This window comes from Paramormyrops kingsleyae, chromosome 19, assembly GCF_048594095.1.
Source record: "Paramormyrops kingsleyae isolate MSU_618 chromosome 19, PKINGS_0.4, whole genome shotgun sequence".
NCBI lineage: Eukaryota > Metazoa > Chordata > Actinopteri > Osteoglossiformes > Mormyridae > Paramormyrops > Paramormyrops kingsleyae.
In genome coordinates, this window is record NC_132815.1 from 4,390,516 (window position 1) to 4,411,094 (window position 20,579).

Below are 20,579 nucleotides of genomic sequence, written 5' to 3' on the forward strand. Positions count from 1 at the left end.
CAACCAATGACCTCATCCCCGCGTACAGCTATGTTGTTTGATCTATGCTCATGGCACCGCGTGCAGATAGGAGTAGAGGGTGTTTGTTTAAGCTCCGGGAGGAGAGCAGGAAGTGATGTTCAGCGTCTGCTTCTGGTTTGGAGATCCTGCTGGATTATGTCACTGAATTAACAGCTTGCGCTTGGATTTATATGCCCTAACTAACACAGCATTAAGGAATTTTTAGTGCAGTTAGCTGACGTCTTAAAGCTGATTAGGGGAATCCCCTCTGAACACCGGGCTTGCTCAGTGACTCGGCACAGCTGTCGGGTTTCTGCTCAGTGTCCAGCAGGCCGCTCTCTGATCCTCGACCTCCCCCTCAAGGGACTGTGGAAGTGCTTCTATCGTGACCAGATCTGCCAGCTTGAGAGTCAAATGATTAATCCACAGCTGAAAATTTTGATTTCGTTTTTTTCTTAATTTGAGCTACATTTAATGAGATTTCATGTAATGTCTGAATTTATATAAAAAGAAAAAATGCAAGGAGAGTTTTTAAGGCATTTTACAGTCAGGATTATTAAATATGCATTGTTTTTGATACTAGTCTCACTTCATGGTGTATAATTGTATTTAATTGTATAACTGTGCCTTATACATTCCACTAGTTGCACAAATACAAATTGCTGAATTGAAACAAATTATTATTTTAAGTGAATAATGGTCATATGAAATGACTTATGAATTATTAGTTCATGCACATTGGCCACATTGTCATATATTTATAGACAAGCAAAAGAAAGTATATCTGAATATGGCATTAAAACAGGTCGGACCTGTTCATCCTGCCTTGTCAGCAGCTCTCTGTCGGACTGGATGCACATGCCCAGGCCAGTGTATAAACTGGGTACACTGGAAGTACCTAGCTGTGTTACGCACTTGGCCATGAGCTAATCTGCAGTGCTTTTCAGTGCCTTATTGTGTGCATTTCTAAGCTTTGGGCTTTTCCAGCTTCTGCAGGGCTGCTGAGGGTCCCAAGGTCATGCAGAAAAACGCCTGTTAGCATTTGTCGTTGTGCATGTGTTGAAATTAAGAATAACGTATAATTAAGTTGATAGCGTTAAGTATGTCAGCTATGTCCTGAGCTTCTGTGGACGTCAGGCGTCGGCTGGGCTTGCCGCTCGCCGACACAATGCCTCCGTGAGGCGTGGCCTGCCCTGAAACCTGAGCACACCATCGCCTTTTTGGCACACGGGGCATCGCCCTGGCAACCCCCACCAACCGCCGCCTCTCTCCCGGCAGACATCTGGGCGATCGGCTGCATCTTCGCCGAGTTGCTGACGTCGGAGCCCATCTTCCACTGCCGCCAGGAGGACATCAAGACCAGCAACCCCTTCCACCATGACCAGCTGGACCGGATTTTCAGCGTTATGGGCTTCCCGGCAGGTGCGAGACCCGGAAGTCTGTCCCGCCATGGCGCCGTGGCCTCCACGTGATCGCCCGTGTGATCGCCACACTGACCGGCACATAGTACACCCACACCCCACCCTGGCAATGCCGTCATCCGGATCGGAAAGTGGCTGGCCTGCTCTGCTTCCACCTGCTCTTCAGCAGTCACTTTTGTCCAGTGATGCACAAGTGAAGCACACGGAACGCTACTGACTTACAGGCCGTCGGGGAGTTGATTAGCAGAGGCTGAGCTCGCAATAAACGCCCAGGTATGAGTGTCAGTTCGATTTTATTTGTATAGCGCATTTTCACAACGTTGTCCCAAAGCACTACTCTTTATAAACCTGGGGCAACAGTGGCAAAGAAAAACTCCCTAGAAGGAAGAAACCTTGGGAGTAACCAGACTCAAAGGGGGAACCCATCCTCCACAGCCCAGCGGAGGCAGAATCCTAATTTGCACATTCCAGATTCAGAGTAATGCGATTTAATTTGATGCTGGTTACATGTACGTCTTCCTAACAGCAAGAACCTAATAAGACCTACTGTACAAAGAGCAGGAAATGGAACATTCCGGAAAAAATGAGTGGCGTTGGGCCTAAAGTGGCCCTGGAAGGAATGGGTGCAATGAACAGCTAAGCTACACACTTAACCTGAAGCACATTCTGCTTGATAGCTTTTCTCCACTTGCTGTCAGCTAAGTCTTGCGTTTCAGGTCTCTCCGAACACATTCTTACAGAAAATAAGCCCCCCCCCCCCTCAGTACTGTTAGGAAGAAAAGCGAATGCTAGATGTCTGTTACAGGAACACGGGGGAACCGTTCAGTCGTCTAGTTGTCTGCTTACTCTGTGTTTAGCCGTTCTCTTGTTTTTTTGGCATAGACAAGGACTGGGAGGACATCCGAAAGATGCCGGAGTATCCCACTCTGCAGAAGGACTTCAGGAGAACGACGTGAGTGGACCCGCGGTGCAGAACCGGCCTGCTGAGTCGGTTCGGAGCTCTCCAGCTCCCCCGGCGCCGTAACAGTCGGACGCGAGGTGCCCATGGGCACAGGCCCAGATGTGTAGCTGTCGTTGTCGCGAAAATTACAACGTGACAAGTGAACAAGGTGTTCCAGTAAGGAATCTAATTGTGTGTGGTGTTTAGTTGTGTATTCCCTGCTCATACGTGCGGATTACTGAACACCCTGCTGCTGCCTGTGATGAAGCTTGCCATGTCATTCTCTTTTTGTGTTTTTGTTAATCTCAGGTATGCAAATAGTAGCCTCATCAAGTACATGGAGAAGCACAAAGTGAAACCCGACAGCAAAGTTTTTTTGTTGGTATGTTTTTCTATGTGTGTGTGTGCATGTGTGCGTGTGCAAATGAACGTTTGCCGAATCATAAGACTCTCGTTACTATATCTTCTATTTCCCTTAAAATCGTAGAGATGGGGGATTATGCTAGACTAAGAGCGCTGTGTTTAATGTAAGATGGTAACGGTAAGATACGCACAGTTACGGAGATGACGCCAGCCTTCCCTTAGTGGGGTTCTGACTGTGCGTGTGTTTGGGTCCTTCTAGCTGCAGAAGCTCCTCACGATGGATCCCACCAAAAGGATCACCTCAGAGCAGGCTCTACAGGATCCCTATTTCCTGGAGGATCCTCTCCCCACATCTGAGTGAGCCTTAGTGCAACCAGACCTTCAGCCCACACCGAATGTGTAACTGAATCCACGTGATGTTGAAAGCACCTAGCCCTGATTCACAGGAACTCCTAAAAAAAGACTTAAAATGTTGTGTTAAATATTTGAAGAATTTTTGTCTGGTGCTGGTTACATGTCGTGTTATTTTGCGGAGGATATTGATTAACTGTAGCAGTATTAACTGTAGCTGGTGGCGTGTGGTTTGCATAAAGACCCCAGCAGAGTGAAGCGTTACTCTCACCCTGTCATTGCAGCGTCTTCGCTGGCTGTCAGATCCCCTACCCCAAACGGGAATTCCTGAATGAAGACGAACCGGAAGAGAAAACTGAGAAGGTAAAAATGTCTTCCGAGTGAGCGCGACGACCAGTCTGCATGAGGGCTCCGGCGAGCGTGACTTTCCACCACTCGGGCCGGCTGTTACCGGGTCCCTCGCTCCCGCGGGCCATGGGAAATGTGACCTGGGCGGAGGTGGCTTTGGGGACAACGTTCCCATAGCAGCGCTCCAGTGTCACACGCAGTAGACCTAATGCGCCCTTTTGTGTGGGAGTGCAAGCAGCTTGTCAGTAAGACAAGGCTGCACAAATATGACCAGTATGCATTTAGGTTCTACTGGAGGGCGGGGGATGGGCGGGGGGGGGTGTACCATGGTCAGCACAGTGATGTCAGTCACAGTTAGGCTCTTGAGCAAGGCCCTGCTTCCTCAATGTCACTTTGGATAAAAGTGTCTATTTAAATACAAATATATACAGTAACCTCTGTCAACATAGTGTAAGTGAAGGATGTCATGGAAAGAATAGTGTTGGGATCCCGCTACTAAAAGCCTAAGGCTTTCCTAGGAATTTGGCTTGTAAGGTTTAATCTCATAAGTCAAGAACGTAATTACCTTTAATTTCGGTGGGAACAATTTTTAAGCATTTGATGAACTGAGATGGGATGACAGGATGGCACATGAGAATCAGCGAGCACGACATGACAGGAAGGCGCAGATATAGTAATGGGGGAGTAGAATGGGGGGCGGAGCCAAAGGCACAGGGGAGGGGGTGTGCCGGCCAGGGTGAACTTTGAGAACTTCCCACAAGCTTTGGTTACTCATAAGTACGAGAAATCTGCCTAATGTTTGGCCGTAGCTCAGCAAAGGGTATTATATGATTTTAATCATGTATGTAAAAACTTGTATCATGAGGAATACCTCTATCTGTAGGGATCGTGCCCTCTGGGGGCCTAGAATGACATGGGTAGGGCCCCCGCAAGGCAGCCATCTGAGTCAAAACGTGAAGGAATTAAAAACGGTAAAATTTGTCTATCAGGTGTCAGCAGATCGATTGGCCAAGTTCCCTCTTTTGCCATCACCCTAGGTGTAGCTTAGTATAGTCTGTCTTAAGTCCTGAATTTTTGCATACATTCGTTTGTGTTCTCTTCACAGGAGACGTTAGTCATTAGTCTTGTATCTCTGCTCTGTTTTTCTCTGCTGTTTGGCTACTCTGTGCCAGTATGCCGGGAAGTGAAACGACCAGTGGCATACCGTCAGTATCCAGTGCGACATGAAAGCTGGAGAGGGTTAGGTCTTAGAGTAGGAATAGTCCATTACAGCTGGAACAGGGGGCAACTTTGTCTATCCCAAGAGGCGTCGCTAAAAATGCAAATAACAGATATGTTGTCGGTATCACTTAAACGATCATTTATCTTGTATCCATAAATGTAACTTCTGGAAAATCTGTCTTCATGGGGCCCCTAGTTACCCCTGCCTTATGGTAAACCCGCCTCTGTGTGTGAGATCCTGCTGCTGCAGCTGGCTTCTGGCAGTAACGTTGCGTAAAGACTCTTTGGCTACTTTTTCAGGAGTCTGACGCAGCGTTTGCTAGCCGATGCCCCAAACAGAGACGTGTCCTACCTCACTTTTTCCACTGCCTACCGTGAAGCTTGATTGGCTCCATCATAACGTCTAGCTAAGCTAACACACCGTACCTGTAAATGGATGACCCAACACACTAGTGGACATTGTCCTCTCTTCATGCTGAATACATTAGCTTCCCATTACCAAAGATTGTCCCACTCAGATTCAAATCATTTCCAGGCCAATTTGACATCAAAAAACACCAAAATAGCATCGAGTTGTGCTGTTTACCTCAGTACTTGTTTACATCTGGTCGCACCCATATTGGCTTTCATCAGGATATTCTTCTAAATGAAGCCACTGTTTGTCGGTATTCATTCCATCCATCCAGCTTACAGAATCACGGTAGGAGGGCCAAGTGGAACTGAACAGGAATGTTCCCTGAATGGGATGCCAGTATATACCAATTACCTGGAAATTTTGCAATATGCGAGCAGGTTTGCTTGATTGGGTTCTGTATCAGCTGCTTGCCTTCCTGGAGTGATTCGGTTAAGTGCTTTTGTGCAGCACTTCAAAACCCAACAAGGATACATCCAGTTACGTCACGTTTCGTGACTTTAAACACCATCTGTTTAAACATTTTTTTAACATTTCATCATAACTGTCCCAGCCACACTCTGCATTTACATTTATTTTATTTGGCAGGCAGGGGGGTCGACCAGGCAGAGCTGCCAGTGAATGGCCAGGTACAAGTGCAAGCAGGGCTCAGTTTGTCATGGGATGCACGTGGATGGACCCCGCCCCCCCGTGGAAAAAAATTACTAAAACCATATATCATCCCCCCTCACCATCCCCTTAAATACCCAGCCGGAAGACTCTGAACTGCAGCTCAGTTTAATCTGGATTGCGCGATTGTCCAGACGATAAATCTCATGTGCTATTTTTATTGTTGGAGATCCCCCCCCACTCCCAGCACCCCCCTTGAAATATTTTTACAACTTGACCACTGAGTGTAAGTGGTATCGAGAAGGAGCATGAGCTACACAGCATCTGTCAAACATAGCGAGAAGCTAATAAGACTGCTGCTGTTCAAATGAGCAGAAAGTGCAGCGTGAGGAGCGTCCAGGGAACAGGGGACGGTGTCAGACTTGGAGAGAAGCTTCTGGAACAGAGGAGTCCTGGGGGAGGGTCCCTCAATGTGGAGACTGATGAGCGGATGTGGTTCAGTAGCTCATTCCTCTGCCCCACACCCGTCTGCCCCCCCACACAGAACCAGACTCAGCAGCAACACCAGCAGACGCAGGCGCAGACGCAGACGCAGACGCAGCAGGCCGCCGCGCAGCAGGCTCCCTCGCAGCAGAGCTCTGCTCAGACCAATGGTACGGCGACAGGGACCGGGGCCACTGTGGCGACAGGGCTGCAGCACGGCCAGGACCAGGCCCCGCCCAACAAGAAGCCACGCATGGGGCCCTCGGGCGCCCCCTCGGGCACTGGGGTCATGCAGTCCGAGTACCAGGTGGGAAGGGGCGTCACCTCACTCGGTGTTTCCATAGCGATGTTGCGCTGGGCTGCCCTGGGTCCTAAACACCTTCCCCAGGGTCTGAATGTGAGACACACCGCAGTCAGCAGGCATGTTTATCGGAAATCATGTCACGTAATAAATAGCATGCATCAGAAAGTCTTGTTCCCCGGCTGTTCACGCAGCACCAGAAACATCAATAAACATGACGGCTTCATCCCCTATAGAGATTCCTGTAACTGAACTGCAGATTTACCTCGTGGAATGTTTCATCTGCCCTTTCATTTAAGTGTCAATAGAAGTTGGACTTAGAGTGTTATGAGTAGTGTGTCCGGAATGAATGACATATTTCCTCGTGACAGGAATATGATTTAACACTTTTTCTGGAATTTTGAGCTTGCTATAAATGGTCAGCCCTGAGCATTGTACTCTTTTGTTTCGAGGGTTAGTTCCTTAAAGTAACTGATGAAAGGTTGTTGCATAAGGAGGTTTTAACTGAAGCATTTTGAGTCGAGCTCAGTTTCTCTAAGGTGACCATACCCCACCCCACCCCCGACCCTTTGGGAACCAGACCTGCTGTTTTTAGCGGAATTCTTCCGTGGTCCCATCTCAGCATAACAGCCTGGAAAGACCGCCCAGTCACAGAGTACACGCCCAAACTCACCTCGTAGTCTAAATAAAGAGGATAGTTTCATGCCTATGTCAAGGAGCACTGGTCAAGCAATAAATCACAGCGATTACACAGCGGTGCCTGTAACCTGGGAGCCTGTATGAGAGCAGCGAGCAGCAGAACAGGCAGTGGTGTCCGGACTCGATCTTCGCAGGGCTGCCAGAGTGTCGTGTCGTGATGCGGCGGGGGTCGTGGCTATTTTTAAAACGGGCCAGGCGGCGTGGGGGTGACAGCTGCAGGCCGCCCCAAAGTCACATCTCAGCAGTTGTATAAATATCCCCGTGCCTCGGCAGACACTGCAGCCAGCTGCACGACCGCTCAAGAAGGCCAGGGTTTCCTTTCATTGATGGCCTACCAGTCCACCAGCCCATGCAGGCCGTCTCTCTGAGAGCATAAATATACCTTCACATGGGTTTGGCCCACTCCGGAGAGTCATGATTAAAGAGAGCCAATGACTGACATTCTCACGGGGGGGGGGGGGGGGGGGCAGTGCTGAGAAGGCATTCCTTTGGTGCCTGTTACCGCAGTGCCCCCTTGTGGCACGGTCACTGAATGTCCGCGGCGCCGTTCTGTCTGAGCCTTGGAATCCCGACAGTGACTGGCATCCTGCCATCCTGCACGCAGCTTCTGTCCAGGCACAGATTGGACCATCCCGATCCGGATGGTGCTAAAATGCACGTGCTAAAATGGCTGCTGCAGGGGCCCCGCGATGCTAAGACCCCGACGTGGTTTATGACCGGTACTATCTGGTCTGTTAGCCGGTTCCAGCCTGTTCAGAGCTGGTTCATAACTGGCTCAGTACAGGTCGGGCATCAGTTTTTACGACTGGTACAGACCAGTTTTTAATTCATAATCAATTCTTGGTAAAAATGTAACCAGCTGATATGCGTGTGATGTGTACGAATTATTGGATGGTCTTTGAGTCATTTTTTCTGAAATCTATCTCTCTCTACCTGTTTTGTAGCACTCCAGTTCCCGTCTTGGTTACCAAGGCAACGTCCAAGGCTCTTCTCAGTCCCAAAGCACCATGGCATATTCCTCCACTTCCCAGCAGAGTTCCCAGTATTCCCACCAGTCACACCGCTACTGACGTTTGGCTTTTCCTTAACCCCATAGCCTTGCCCTCACTCATACTGGAGAACCTTCACTCCCAAACACTCTTCCCCCGATCATTCTCCTCCAAGCCATACCCCTCACACCAATAGACATCCCCCAGTATGACCCCACCAGGGATCTGATCCCCTCACACTCCCTTGTAGGCCACGCCATTTGCCCCTGTTCCCGTTTCCCCTCAGGCTCCCACCCCAAAGCCACCCTTCTGCCCTGTACCTAACCCTAACCCTAACCCCGCCCATATTCGTCTAGCCCCCGCCCTGACTCAGGGCTTCTGCAATATGAAGGCAAATTCAACACAGGAACCAAAAAAAAAAAAACAACAACAAGCCCTCTTTCACCCTTAGATGAAGAGGGAAATGCAAGGACAAGAGAAGAGAGAAGCCAGGCAGAGCCTCTGACGGACCCTGCGAGCAGAAACGCGCGTGGTGTCGTCCTAGAAGCCAGGCGGTTGTATGGGGGGGAGGCGGCACCTCTGTCCGTTTATATACCGCACCTTTTCTATTCGTTCGACAACAGACTTGTTTCGTTCGCTCTGCTGAGTTTTTAAGTTTAATTTGTTATCTCTGTAAATATTTTTTGGTATCAAACAGATGGGATGAAGCGCAGGAAACAAGCCCTTTACACACAATGGTATCTCACGCTGCACGATTCCCTTTACGTTTTTTTTTTTTTTAATATCAATGAGAAAATAAAGGAAAAAAATCATCCCGGTGCTTTCTGGGTTTGAGGAAGAAAGAAGGAAAAAAAACAAGCTTCTCGGAATTATCCCAGCTATGTATCTGTCGTCCTGAAGTCCCTTTTGTACAGATGGAACATTGACTCTACAGGTGGCTCCATTGCGGGGGATGTAAGCTCTGCTTTATCACCATACTTTGTTAGTGAAGTGGATTCACATTGAGTTCTGTCTTTCTGTACCTCTCAAGCGCCATTCCTCACCAAGAGCCCCCCCCAGCCAGAGACCATCAGTTGTACTTAACATTTGACAAAAATGGTTCTTTAGTTTGTGTGTTGGGGTGAGTGTGCGAGAAGCAAGAAAAATGGCATCTAATTATCCAGTATGAATGTAAACGTCCCATGGCATCAACCATGCGAATGCGGTCGTGCCCAGTTGCTAGAGATGGGCATCTGCGCAGACGACCGTGCCAGCAGGGGTCAAAGGTCAGGCCAAAAGCATGTCGCTTGTCAGAGCAGCTAAAGGTTATCGGCCCAACACCTCGGGGCTTCACCGTTTATTCATGTGATTTTTTTGTTGTTGTTGCGGCTGTTGTTGTTATTGTTCTAAATGAACTCTGAGGGATTGCACTGGCAGCTTGATCTCCATTGGACCCAGGAACAACAAGGCGTGAAGAGCCCAGCTTCTCCTCTGCACTTCCTCTCCCTCAATGAGCACTGATGTTATTCTCCTTCTTGGAGCACAGCGGAGAGATTGGAAAAGAACGATGCTGGCTGGGGAAGGAGGTCACCGCTAAAGATCTCCTCTCTCTCTCTCTCTCTCTCTATCTCTATCTGTCTATCCCTCTCTCTTGCTCTCTCTATCCCTCTCACATGCTCTCGTTGGTGGTAACGCTCAGTATGATGTATAATTAGTGTGGCACCATTCTCTAGCTTTTCTTATCAGTGCTCAGACTCTGTGTCAGTAGTGATTTTAATTTTGATGATGCCATCTTTAAAGCTCTTTTAACTGCCTTCGCTCTGTGATCAGCCAGTGTAGTCAGCTTGCCTGTAATAGGAATCAGCACGCTCTTCTTGGAGCCAGTAACGCCCCCCCGGTGCTCGCCTGTCGTGAAGAAAGGCCGTTTATCTTGGCTTTGATGGGTATGATGGCAGCCGGCTGATCCATCCACCTTCCACAATTGAGAGAGCGCCTTTAACAGGAACGCCATCATGGGAGAATCTCACCCATCAGTCATCGTTCAGCGATAATGACGATACAACATACGAACATCCTCAGTGGCTGTTCTGGCATTTTCCGCTGATGACAAAAGCTTGCTTTGTTTTGTTTTTATAATTTTATTGTCATTTCTACTGTCTCCCTTGGCCTGTTCCAGGAGCGCGACACTGATGTTCTTGGGGTTCATCGGAAACTAGCAATATAGCGCTCAGAGTTTTCCACGTCTGCACTGGGGACGTCAGGGTGGATGCCGGGACACTGGGCGACCGATTTGGCGTGACCACGGTCCTGACTGTTTTCTAAACGTCCTTTGTATGAAGATTTGTTACTGTCGTTATTATTATTATTGTTGTTTTGTTTTTTAATTGTTTTTTAAGTTACCGTCGTACCTTTTTATTACCCCATGGTCAGACGCAACGGGCCAGGTGATACAGCCTTCCAAAACCGTGGTGTATTCTGGGAAATCAAACCAGCAGCTTTTCAGAAGTTCTTTGGCAGACTTCTTTTCTATGCTTAAATTATGGTTAACGAGCGTAACGGCTCCACATCCTATTGCTCTGAAGTAAACTACTTAAGCGAGGTTTTAAAGTATTACACTGTATGCAGCCCGCGCTGGTTGCGGTGGGGCAATAACAGGCATACAGTTCCTATGCAAAACAAACGGGAAAAAAAAGCTTTTACTTGCGTATTGCCTCGGTTTTATTAAGGGGCACGGATCTCACAGGTTTCTTATGGTTGAAACTTTATTGGTTTTTAAATGATTTGGATATCGATTTCTTATTGTGATTCTTACAACTAAATGTTGAATCATGGGATTTGGCGTACAGCTTCGCATAATCTCCTCTTTCTCATTCATTACTGCATTATGAGAATTATATTCTAAATGATATATTGTAAAAGAGAGCATGTATATAGACAGTATACCATCATATTTATTATTTCCATATATATATAGAAAACATAGATATGTTTCGAGGTGTTTCTTGAGCACTTAAGAGACTTTGACCTGGAGTGGATCTGTGTCTTACAGAACCCAAGTACTTATTTGATCATGGGACTACAGTAAATTTGCCTGTCGATGCCATAGCGTATAATAGGAGAAGATAATTTACACTGTAAAAAGATACCTAATAAGATTTCATTAGTGTAATGCTTAGTATGTCATTGCCATTTTATTCTATAATGATACTAATGGAGTTCGCTTGAATATTTTCTTGGATCTCCATTCGGTGTCGTCTACCAGCTGCTGCCTATTTTATTTTATTTTTTTATATAATGCATTTTTCAAAAACACAGACAGATGTGACTTTTACTAAAGCTTTGGACTCGAACCGTACATTTCACCGTGTGGACAGTGCCTTTTAATCCTGAGTTTTGACCTCATGGTTCCCGTCTCGTACAATATCCGGGACGTGTTTTACGTTGGCCTTTTTGTGTCGTGTGTGCGTGTGTTTTTTTTTTTTTATCATTATTTTTGTATGTTTTTCATAACTGATTTGCATCTCTTCGTCATTTGATTATTTACCATAGGCAGCAAGCAGCTAAATATCACCGTCAATGTTAGGAAATTGTAAGAAAAACCAACAGCATAGTGGATGAAATATTAACTTTGTTTCTATGCGTCAATATTGTTTTTCATTAAAGTACATTTGAGATGATTCATTGTAATGCATTGCTATGATAATTGTTCTTACTGCACTGTTCTTGCTGAAATATTTAGTAGGAAATTAATACTATTTAATTTTTTATATAATGTCTTGTTTAGACACTAAACATATGGCAGTTGTAAGACAATAGGATCAGAAAAGGAGTCTTATGTATGTATAAACACATAACGATTTGATCTGATATAGATCCATGTCATAGTGAACTCCTAAGTCTGCACCTCTTCACAATCTCCCTTTTATGTTTCTTGCATGTGCTCGTCTTTTCTGGTCCAGAACTTTTTAGGCACTTACTCCAGTCTTTGAAAGTGGGTACGGACACCGACTAGAGGACAGGGACAGATATTTGACCTGCAGAGATCTCCCGCGGCTGGACACACTCTCAAAGCCAGCAGAGTCCCTTCCGCAGGCTCGCTCTACGGCAGGGGTGACATTTTCCATGCATTCTGCATGACTGTATGCAGGTGATTCCTGCAGCCAAGTTGCTTTTAGAGATTCTTGTTGATTTGCCCCGGTGTCCAGACCGCAAGAACATGGCTCTCAATTGAAGGAAGCCAGCAGAACATCAGTGTGTTGGCATATTTGGATCATCAACTGTCAATTGGAATAAACTGTAATTAAACTTCAAACCAGTGTGTATGATGTGGGGTATTGAACAAACAATCAAATGAATGACCAAACAAATCCCAAGCTGTTTTCTGACCTTGTGGTTAATGCCCCTTGAAATTGTTCTCTTCTGCAATGATTTGTGTGAAGTCTCGTGACATAACCGGCGTTTAATCCACTCCCACATTCCACACTACCTGGACATCCGCTGGCGTCTTTGAGGGGGAGAAAATCTCTGCAGGCGAAAGTGTCTCTCTGCTCCCGTGGTCTCCGCATCACCACGTGTGCGTGCGTGTAAACTCGTGTGTGGGATACGCAACAGATCAGAAAAACAAAACTGTGTCCATAGCAATAACACAGTGCAGAGGGAAAGGATCATTTATACTTTACTGCTGCTTTTAGCGATGTTGTCCTGATTTCACTGTACAAATGACTGTTAAATGAGGAAAAAGTCATGTATATTTATTTTATATCCTCTATTGTAATAAAATCTCTTTTGCTTCAGGTGGAAAACATCTCTTTTGTGCTTTTGTGTGTGTATTGGTTGGGCCATTCTGCGCGTAGAGGGGCCGGGTTCATATCAGGCACTGCATACTTCGCTGCAGTGGGAGCAGTGTGAAAGCGGTCACTGGCTGCACATGATGGTCTAACCCGCGCTCAGTTTTAAAGCTCCCATCTTCACATTTTCATTCGATGGCAAACTCACTGTTTCAGTCTCATGACCAAATGTATTTGCACCATGGACATCACTGCAATTTTGTCTTGCCGTCACTGACGCATAGCTGTCGGTCAAGGATGGGTTCACGAGTTCATATCCAGAGTCTAAAAGTCCAGACCAACCAGTTGAGTGTAAACCAACCAAAAGGTTGGTTGAAGCAAAATCTTAATCTGGAGTTTTACTCTCTGGACCTGAACTACCCACCTTGATGGTCCATGACTGTCAGGGTAACGGCATGCCGGCACACAGTGCCACACGGGCTCTCTTTGTGGGCAGAGAGGAGACGGGCAATGAAGAGGCAGCCGCAGACTGGGCTCTGGGGTCCTTTAGCCAATCAGAGATCTCCTCTCCTCCAGCTTCAAGGCCTTGCCCCCAAGTTGCTGATGTATGCCCGGCACCCGCGTGTGACATGTCTACTCTGCCACCACCCACAAGCTCGCGATGAAGTGGATAAAGACGGCGTCGGATTAGGGTCCCAGCTTTATGATCCCCTGATTTAAAAAGCGGCACTGCGATTAACGCCTTCAGCCACGTCTGTGATACGGACCACAGCGGTGCTGCGGGACCAGATGCTACTGAGGAGAAACAAGGGTATGAAGCAGCGGGGAAAACAGCCCATCTGCAGTCAGCAGCAGGAAACCAGCGATTGACAGCAACCACCTGGCACCAGTCTGGCTTTAAGTCTTCACTTAGTGTATAAACATCATTCATAAGCGATCCGCCTGAGTTGTTTACCAAGGGTGGAGAAATGTCAGTCTCAGTTAAGTTGGTACCCAGGTGCTCCTCTGCATGGGCACAGTGCAGCTGGTTGTGATTTCTGAGGCATGTTTTGGAAACCAGTCATAGGGACATGCAAGGCCTCTGAAGGCACAGGGGTACTCAACCCCCCCCCACTTAGATAAAAACTCTTTTCAGTCATTATTCCCTTTTGGGGCTCCTGTAAATTTAATGTTTTATTATCTGGAGCCACACTGCTGTTGTTTGCTTCGGGGAATTCAATTGTGTTTCAATTCAATATATTGTGTATAGCGCCTTTCACAGAAGTGCCCCTAAGGCTTTACATGGGTGTGTTGTAATGCATTGCTACATCATATATACAGAATAATACAAAATTAGGAAAAAAGGGAAGACAAGAGAAAAGAAAGCCAGATGACTGCAGAGAAGAGAAACTAAAATTCTCAAGTAAGGAGAAAAAAAGGTCTGGGGGTAAAGGTCAACTGGCTGCCCAACTCCACCTGCGCGTGCTAACGTTATATTCCAGGCCGCTAAATAAACTTCACTTAAACATTAACCGCTGACTGTCATTGTAAGCGAAGCTTCCGTGAAAAAACAAGTAGAGCTAATCCCAGTTTCTGCCACTAGGTGTCGGTGTTACATATGCCTGAGCTAGTCTTGACTAAGCAGGCTGATTTTGCAAGCCATGCAGTTTTCTAAAAACGGTGACCAGGTTCCATTTCCCTGTGGCTAGAAGAATTGGACCTTCCTTCAAAACGGAGTTCAGAATGAGTACTCTGAAGCATAAACTTGGGAGGTGGGACTCATTTCCAAAATCAACAATTAATGAATCAGGAAAATTACATTGTGTGTGCTTGGATAGGATATAAAATATATCGACTCATAGGGAAGAAACAGTGACATTACATTCTGCTATAGTGTCACAAACAGATTCCACTTCTCACAGTAATAATGGATATCGCACTGAGTACACGTTTATTTAGCTTCTATAATACCTGTTTTCCCTGTTCTAAATCTGCTTATATTCTTGGCCCTGGTCACATATAACTGTCTGTAGCCATTTCATCAACCTTTAATTAAGCTTTTGTTTCATTTTAACACATCCAGTGGGTGCCACATTCTACTGCAGGGGTCTCCAACTCCGACCCTGGAGAGCTACTATCCAGTAGGTTTTCTAACCTACCTGGCTTCTGAAGAGCCACACCTGTTCTCAGGTAAATACCAGGAGCAGGTGTGGCTCATCAGAAGCCAAGTGGGACAGAAAACCTACTGGATAGTAGCTCTCCAGGACCGGAGTTGGAGAACCCTGATCTACTGCATTTTATTAGCTTAATGGACAAAGCCATAGAACAGTGTAAACATCAGCAGCGAAACTGCTGGCCAGTGACTGACATCAAGCTGTTACTGAGCCTGTATGGAGAATATGCTCTGCCCCCCCCCTACTCTAATCACTTGGGGAAATTTATTAGCTGGAGGGTACACAGCAGAATGTATTAACATAGATGTGTTCCCATTTTCACTCAGTCTCGAGGTTCCCCTCCCTGCAGATGAATTATTGAGTAACACCCCCCAGAGTCAGCATAAGGTCACGCGATGGTGCGTCCTCTTCAGTCTGAGTCCACACGACTCCGACTGCCCAGTAGTGCTGGTCCTTTTGAGCGACTCTCACAAGAGATTAGCACATTCCACACCGAGGTCTTGGGGTGGCCCCTTCCAGACTCTTCTGGGAGCTTTCGTAGGAAATCACATTAGCAGGGTGAGCTGGGAAACGTGGGCACAAACCGAAACACAAAGCTCAACGCCCAGTGCCTGACATACTGATTGCTGGGTGTGACCATGAAAAGCCAGTCTATAGGACCTTATAACCGAGATTCGGAGGTGCCGATCAAGGCTTGAACCTTGGACTGGCTGCCTTTCCGTGCCTTATTTTGGCAAGCCTGACACTTTGGATGCTGGGTAAAGGCACTGCAGATGGAACACCGCCAAGGTCGAACTGAGACCTGTGTTGTCACTATACCATGACAGCGTATGTCACATGGGTTTACCAGCTCATCAAAGTGTGTGTTCAGAGCTTGTAGTTTTTCTGCTGTACTTTTCACTCGTTTTTCTAGATTTTTACAGCAGTAATTTCCTGCTCATTTTAATTCTGCTAATCCCAGGCAGACAGGACCCTCTTCCTTCCTGCTAGACTGTTGATAAGGAGAACTGGGTAAATTTCCTTGTATGTTAACAGCTTCTGAAATATGTTTCTATTTTTAAAAGTCACACAAATCTGGATTTCACCCTTCCCGTTATTATGTCTTAATGAATTTTGCCAGTGATAAACTGAGATGATCAAAAAAGATCATTAAAATGAATTTTAAATATATTGCAAGGTTAGGCTGCCTGTGTTGAACTGCACTGTGCCTCCCACCCAGGTTTCTGTTCAGTGGTTGCAGTCCTAACTTCACCCCACCCCCCAGCACCACAACCCCCCTGTCCTATCTCCTAGCACCCCAACCAACATGACTGGTCTACAGCCATTACTGGAACAGTGAAATTTCTAGCCATGGTAGGTTGCAGTCCAGTGAAAGACTCCAGTGAAGTAATATCCCAATGCCAGCTAAACCATTACAGCTCTTCCTTGACAGCTCTTAATTTCTGAACTGTTTAAAGAGAGTTAGAGCTGTATACACTGTGGCCCAGTAGGAGCAGGGTAAAGAGCCTCTGTGCATGAAGGGCACCAGACGAGTATCAAAATAGCACAAGTACACTTGGATTAAACTGGCTGAAGCATGACCTGAAGCTGTCGTCGCAAGCTGCATCTTCAGTGCTGAGCTGCCGGGGCTGGTCCTCCGACCGTGAGAAAGCCCCCCTTCTTTGCCAGGAATGTGGGTGGTCACGCTCCTTCCCAGGAACCTTATCGCCGCAAAGCCCTCTCCATCTTCATCGCAGCCCTCAGCTTCGCTTCTTTGTTTTTAGCGCCCTCATCAAAAGCCCACTTTTTTTTTGACCCATTTCTCTGAACTGCCTGTTTGTTATCTGAAACCTGTGGTAGACAATATGCAATCTAAAGCTTCTGTGAAGAAACAGCAAGGGAGATATAGATTCTGTTGGCTGAAGAAACTGCCTGATGACATTATCTGAATTACAAGAGCGCTCTGGTTGACAGTGGGTACAGTTTTCCCTCCATTTCCAGTTCGTTATCTAAGGGAATCGTATTAAATGGGTCTGACAGCTTCTGTGTAATATGCTGGATTTACTTCCTTCTTCAGGTGAATCTGGAGCACAGGGCATATTCATAAACTGTCAAGGAGACCTACTGACAGCTTGCACCCAACAGGCTACTATCAAAACATTGCAGTGTCGCCAATATTTGGCAGCAGATTTCTTTTGCCAGATTTTTATGTCTTCAATGAATGGTTGTGCCATGTGGTCAGTATCACTCAATAAACCTCACACACCATCCAATAATAACCATATAAAATGCAATATTCTAACCCAAAAGATCTTCACTTGGGATGCAGACCTAACCCCAACAAACCAAAAGTTTTATCAGAACGATATGGGGATTTTCATGGGATTTCACCAGTATATGAAACGTCCAGGGACTTGAATGAATGGTAAGTACCCCCTCCATTCAGAAACTGTATACTGAACGCTTGGCAATACTTGCTTTGTGCTTCAAACCTCAAAGCCCACCACACACTCAAGCTCTCATCCAGGGTGGGTGGGCCATAGGCCCCCACAGATCGAAGAAGCCAGCCCGTGCGAGTCACCGCATGAGGCGGACGCCAATTCACCCAGACGAACGTGCACCCGCTTTTTCCCGGACAGTCTCCCACAACCGCATGGTTTTTCACTTAGCCTCGCGTGTGGGTCTGGATGCAGCGGCCAGGAAGAGCGAGCGAGTGAGGCTGGTGGCTTCACATCTGCCGAGTCTTTAAAAAACAGGGGACACCTGTTTATGACGCCAGTCCTAGACGACTTCAGTCATATGGTTTAACAAGAAGGCTGGGCTCAATGACACAGAAAAGTACACTTGCTACCACAAATGGAAAACGTAGTTTTAACCAGAACATGTGTCTTTATAATCTGTGACGAAGACAGTGGTGTCCCGGGTTTGACCTTCTGAAGGATGCGACCTCAGCTTGGGCATGCTATTTAAAGGGTCATTTACACTATTATCCATAACCTTAAGCTAACGCTTGTCATTTATATGATGCTTTTGATCCCACGGCTTCAATTAGTGTTTATTGCTGCGATATGCATGTGACTTTATTAATGGAGCAAACATCAGCCGGACTAGCAACAAATTTAGAGTAAGGAGCATGAGCTTTTGTGTCCAGTTATCGCAAAGCGCTATTCACGCCCTCTGTCCCCATCTTGCATTCCACATGGGCAAAGAGACACTTGACATCACAAGTTCTCAGTATTTATAGCCAGCCTGAAAGGAAAATAATAATAATAATAATTTTACAAAAAAAATCTATAGAAAATCTAATAGTTTGCCAGACTGAACGGAATAGCGCAGCATATAAACAATCAAATGAAGCTCCATTTCTGCATTTTCTAGGTGAATAAACGTTTTTCTAGTCATCCTATAGGCAGCCGTGCATAACTGACTTCCCTATATGGTGGCAGGCATAACAACATCATACAGAGTGTACAAGGATTGATTGTCCAACGAGCACGTACAAGAGATAGAAGTAATTGCTAATAAAAAAAAGTCGTTAGCCTTTGTTAACGTTTGCCCAGGCAGATATAGATGCTTGGAGCAATATATATATATATCCCTATATATATATAGTACTGCTATAAAGCTCTATATTACAAATGTTTTAGCCAGTCTATATTTTGCGTTTTGAAAATTTAGCAGCTCGTTTTAATCTTTGAGTCGCGCGCACATTTGTCCTTTTAAGGGAATACATACAGAACACGTAGTGCACAACATTTCAAATTATAGACGCAAATATATGACCTGTCGTGTATTAATCCGAGGCATGGAAAAAATAGCCAGGAGTATGTCAGCGTTTTCTATAATAATGAGTACACCCGTATTTTAGTGCAAAATTCGCGGAGAGCGTTTCGCACGGGCTATTCCGCCTGGCTCGGGTCGCCTCTCTGCGCCCGCAGAATCCTCCCACCTGCTTCCCTCCCACGTGTCTAGCGGCAGTTTCCACTTGAATAATAACTACAAGTCTCTTTTTCCCCTGCTTTCTTTCCCTCTCCCTCCCTCCCTCTCCCTCCGCTAGCAGAGCAGCCCGCTCCGCTGCCCGCCCCCCCTGTCTTCCCAGCCATCATTTTCCCCTCGCCTCGCATTTTCTCTCGCGATAGGCGCTCGATAGCGCGGCCGCCATATTGTGTGACAGTATTTTGATTCGTATCTCTTTGGAAGTTAGGAAGGAAAATAGAAAATAGGGGGGAGCAGAGGGGGGACGAAGACGAAGAGCTGTCAAAAGAATTCCCAAGTCTCCGAAACGGCGGGGGGGCCGCGGCACTCTATCTCCCCCCGACTGAACCACCAAAACAGAAAAGGCCCGTGTAGTATTATTCACCCCCCCCCCCTTAGTGAAGCCGCTCCTCTCCGCCTTTCTGTCGGCACCCCGGCCCAGTGGAGATCCGGTGGCGGCGTCTCGGGTATTGAAGGTGGCCCGGGGAGCGGCGGCGGAGACGGTAAGAAAGTCTTGCGAGAAAGGCCCTGCCGGTGGTTCGAACGGGTTTGGGAGGGGGTTGAATTTAGGCGTCTGGGTCCAAGCCGTCAAACGCAGGTATCTGGCGGTCGTTTAGCGGTGGCTAAATAATTCACCCGCTTCCAGACATCCCCAGTGAAATTAGGGGAAAAAATCTCAATAAGTTTTCAGGTGTCGAAAAAGTTTCTCTGCACCTCGCTTAAGTGAGGTTATGGGCAATGGCTATTAGTGCCGTTCGCGTAAAGTTGGCGGTACGGAGTGAAGAGCGGGTAGAACTTGTTTGTTCACCGTCATTTAGCGACAGACTTTTGGGAAACTCGGTGACAGTGCGTGTGTCTGGGTGCTCGTACCCCTCGGCCTTGGTGCAGGACAGAGGGGATCCAGGCACGTCGGGACTGCGCCCACTTAGCTGCTACCCTCACATTCTTAACTCTTGAAATGAGACTTTTTTCTTAAGTATTGGGTCACATTAAGATTCTGAGTTTGTTTCTGAGTTTTTCCATATTGTCGGAGTTGGCCATTAATCTTTTACGGTTCGGTAATTTGGTTACTGTGTATGTATATATATTTTTCTAGGTTAATTGGTACGTGTCGTTTACGTCTGAAAATGGTATCAAATGCTTATGCTTTGGTAATGACTAAGGATAATGTTCGTGTGGCGTAAGAGCAGTAAGCTGCCAGCCCCCACCCTAAAGTGAAGCCGAAGTCTTTTTCGGATTAAAAAGAGCCTCGAACACCGAGGACACCGGGAAAGTGTCCTCGATGTGCCGTGGTGTCGCCGTGATCCGCTATTCTAGTTAAATTAAATGGAAGCGGTGCGTCCAATACTTCCATTCTTCGCGTGGATATATATATATATATATATGCATATTTATCTATTATCAAATTCCGTAGTTAGTATGACTACCCCTCATTAGTTTTCTGCTCAAACCTATTTTTATGTGTAAATATGGACAGAGGGGTTAATGCAGACCCCGAGTACTTGACCACGAAGGCTACGCATGTAATAAGATGCGCGAGACGAGCCGAGCGGAGCGTGGCACCTTCGC

The 20,579-nt window shown here is 46.6% G+C and overlaps 2 protein-coding genes and 1 long non-coding RNA gene across 6 annotated transcripts in view; 2 read left to right on the plus strand and 1 right to left on the minus strand.

Annotated features, from left to right (window-relative positions):
• The window catches only part of cdk19 (cyclin dependent kinase 19), a 43,890-nt gene extending 30,972 nt beyond the window's left edge, over positions 1-12,918 (plus strand). For 2 of the 3 annotated variants that reach the window (XM_023810227.2, XM_023810229.2), the window contains exons 7-12: positions 1,279-1,422; positions 2,304-2,373; positions 2,671-2,743; positions 2,984-3,081; positions 3,360-3,438; positions 6,210-7,040. In XM_023810227.2, coding sequence (XP_023665995.2) covers positions 1,279-1,422; positions 2,304-2,373; positions 2,671-2,743; positions 2,984-3,081; positions 3,360-3,438; positions 6,210-6,701 — 956 coding nt within the window. In that variant the 3' untranslated portion in view covers positions 6,702-7,040. Of the gene's footprint in view, positions 1-1,278; positions 1,423-2,303; positions 2,374-2,670; positions 2,744-2,983; positions 3,082-3,359; positions 3,439-6,209; positions 7,041-8,092 lie in introns of those variants that run through there. The other variant, XM_023810228.2, reaches the window with a different exon arrangement.
• LOC111843022 (uncharacterized) lies at positions 6,417-7,327 on the minus strand. Its single transcript, XR_002838044.2, has 3 exons — positions 7,217-7,327; positions 7,032-7,130; positions 6,417-6,539 (listed from the first exon to the last, which is right to left on the minus strand). It is a non-coding gene; the product is annotated as an uncharacterized lncRNA (long non-coding RNA).
• Positions 12,919-19,123: 6,205 nt separating the features above from the next.
• The window catches only part of tab2 (TGF-beta activated kinase 1 (MAP3K7) binding protein 2), a 31,714-nt gene continuing 30,258 nt past the window's right edge, over positions 19,124-20,579 (plus strand). The window contains exon 1 of one of the 2 annotated variants that reach the window (XM_023810251.2): positions 19,124-19,513. The gene's annotated coding sequence lies outside the window, so the exon portion shown is untranslated. The remainder of the gene's footprint in view (positions 19,514-20,579) is intronic. The other variant, XM_023810250.2, reaches the window with a different exon arrangement.